General features: G+C 46.2%; 1 protein-coding gene across 1 annotated transcript in view; it reads left to right on the top strand.

The window, feature by feature from the left end:
- LOC110339088 (2'-5'-oligoadenylate synthase 1A-like) overlaps positions 1 to 2497 on the top strand; it is a 6935-nt gene extending 4438 nt beyond the window's left edge. Inside the window, 2 exon segments of the mRNA XM_021222571.1 lie at positions 2264 to 2460; positions 2462 to 2497. Of these exon segments, the coding sequence (XP_021078230.1) occupies positions 2264 to 2460; positions 2462 to 2497 (233 nt within the window).
- The last annotated feature ends 592 nt before the right edge of the window (positions 2498 to 3089 follow it).

The raw sequence follows: 3089 nt of genomic DNA, 5'->3' as shown, positions 1-3089 counted from the left end.
GCTGAATGTATGGAGAGACATGTGTAAATTTGGTTTTGTCATGGAATGAATACCTTGGTTTCTCCATCTATGGTAATTGAGAGTTTTGCTAGATATAGTAGTCTGGGCTGGCATTTGTGTTCTCTTAAGGTCTGTATGAGATCTCTCCAGGATCTTCTAGCTTTCATAGTCTCTGGTGAGAAGTCTGGTGTAAATCTCATAGGTCTGCCTTTATATGTTACTTGACTTTTTCCCTTCCTGCTTTTTATATTCTTTCTTTGTTTAGTTCATTTCGTGTTTTGACTATTATGTGATAGAAGGAATTTCTTTTCTGGTCCAGTCTATTTGGAGTTCTATAGGCTTCTTGTNTGTTCGTGGGCATCTCTTTCTTTAGGTTAGGGAAGTTTTCTTCTATAATTTTGTTGAAGATATTTATTGGCCCTTTGAGTTGGGAATCTTCACTCTCTTGAATACCTATCACCTTTAGGTTTCATCTTCTCATTATGTCCTGGATTTCCTGGATGTTTTGGGTTAGGAGCTTTTTGCTTTTTGCATTTTCTTTGGATGTTGTGTCAGTGTTTTCTTTGGTATCTTCTGCACCTGAGATTCTCTTTTCTATCTCTTGTATTCTGTAGGTGATGTGCTGCATTGTATTCTAGACTCTGAAACTGAAAATGAGCCCATGAGAGAGAGAACTCCCTGTGTTGGGAACAAAATAAGGGAGGCCCTGGAGAAGAAGGGGGGGAGAAATAGCCCACATCTGGCCAGAGTTCCTGTGCTCTGGGCAGGCCGATTCCGGAGTACTGCCGGACACTTTCCACTCGGTCCTGGTGGGCATCGAAGCCTCTGACCCACTAAGTAGTCAGTGGAGAAGGGGCAGCCCCTGACTGGGGACCCCGAGGCCACACCCTGTAGCGCTGGGCTTATAGGAGAGGGGAATAAAGGAAGAGGTTCCCAACACTGACCAGAGTGGACTGCAGATCTTGACGGAGCAGAGTCTCTGCATGGTTTAAGAGCTTTATTATAGAAATGCAGGGAGAAAGGGAGAAGGTAGAAAGAGAGAGAAAGGGAGAGGGAGAGAGAGAGAGAGAGAGAGAGAGAGAGAGAGAGAGAGAGAGAGAGAGAGAGAGAGAGAGAGAGAGAGAGAGAGAAGAGAGAGGAAGAAAAAGGAGAGGAGAAGAGAGGAGAGGAGAGAAGGAGACAAAGAGAGAGGGACAAGGAGAAAGAAGTGAGAGAAGTGAGAAGGTAAGAGAATAAAGGAGTGAAAGTGTAAGAGAGTCTTTACTGTTGCTAGGTAACTGGGGAGGAGTTTAACCTGCAGGTCAGAAGCTTGGGCCATTGCTTATGTGATTACTGACCATGCTTCTCTTGTGGGGGCTGTGGGAGGTGGTAACTTAGGCAGGGGCCAGAGGTCCAGGAGCATGAGGGAAAGCCTACTGTGTCATGTAGGTGAATTATGACCATCGGGGTTCAGACCTCAGCTCAACTGGATACCAGTCTGCAATTCCCCACATCCCTGGTCACTGAGTGACTGGATTGTCTAAGCTCCATTATTGAGTGACTTTGCCCTGTGCCAGCATTACTGTGTGATGGTGTGGCCTGCTGCATGGCACATGTGTGCACACAGCTACATACACATCTATTGCCCATCTACTGTACAAAGTGCACATGACACAAACCACACACACACACACACACACACACACACACACATACACACAAACACTGCCATATCTTGTTCTTTTCAGGACCTGAACAAACAAAACCACACCATATTAAGTCACACACTACAGAAAATCATTCAGGCAAAAACCCCGTGAAACCTTAGTGGATGCAATCCAGACACAAAATGGGGCAGAGACTCTGTCAGGGTGAGACATGATATACGAATGCAGCCGACTGCTCCACAGTAAACTTTGACACATACATGAGTGCACACAGTTGACAAGAACCATGCAGAAGATGCTGGAACCAGATACTGGATAATGGTTGACCATTATCCAATGACCGCATGTGACCGCAGTGTGCTGGTTCCTCCCACCACTGTCTCCAGGCCTGCAAGAAAGACCCCCACTAGAACAAAGTGGGAGCAGGGACTCTGTAGTGCATAGCATGTGTGAAGTCCTGTGGAGTGGTGGGGCAGATGGGTATATGTGGAGCGATGCCTTCTGGGGAAAAAATCTACCTGTTCATTGAACTCCAAGGCAGTGATTCTGGACCTGGGGAGACTGAGGAACCTCATAGAATGGCTGAGATATTAAAATGATTGAAATCTCTTTTACAGGTCCTGTTAGCATCAACAAGAAGCCTATTCCCTTTATCTACACCACCCTCATCTGGGAATGTACCTCCCTGGGGAAGGATGGTGAGTTCTCTAAGTGCTTCACGGAGCTCCGGCAGAACTTCCTGAAGCAGCGCCCACCCAAGCTGAAGAGTCTCATCCGCCTGGTCAAGCACTGGTACCAACTGGTAAGGCATCTGCCCCGGCCACTGTGGGCTTCATCTGCACAGAGTGTAGACACAGGCCACAGGTAATGTTTATTCTAGTTTGCTTTCTTTTGAGGTCATAGCTTTATCACGTGACCAAAACTCTCCTGGGAAGGAAGGATATTCTTATGTTTGCACATCGAAGGCACACTCCATCACTGAGGGAAGTCAGAGGGATAACTGAAGCAGAGGCCATGGAGAAATTCTGCTTCCATTTTGCTGTCCATGACCCAATCAATGGGCATTTCTAAACAGCCCAAGGCCACATTCTGTTCATGGCTCCGACCACAGTGATCTGTTCCCACCCACATCAATCAATTATTAGTAACACTCCCCATAAACTACCTGAAGACAGTCAGATGGAGGCATTTTACTGATCAGGATAGACTCCTACCAGAGGAGGCTAGCTGGTGTTTAGGTGACAAAAATTAAGCAGCACACTTGACCCCTTTTCGAACAAAATACGCATGAAAGGATATAGGTACAGAGACAAAATTTAGAGCTAAGATGAAAGGATGGACTATCCAGAGACTACCCCATTCGGGAATCCATCCCATCATCAGCCACCAAACTTAGATACTAATGCTCATGCCAGCAAGATTCTGCTGAAGGGACCCTGATAT

The sequence above is a fragment of the Mus pahari genome, chromosome 23 (assembly GCF_900095145.1).
Source record: "Mus pahari chromosome 23, PAHARI_EIJ_v1.1, whole genome shotgun sequence".
NCBI lineage: Eukaryota > Metazoa > Chordata > Mammalia > Rodentia > Muridae > Mus > Mus pahari.
The sequence above is the reverse complement of the archived record's forward strand: the minus strand, read 5'-3'. Positions and strand labels throughout refer to the sequence as shown.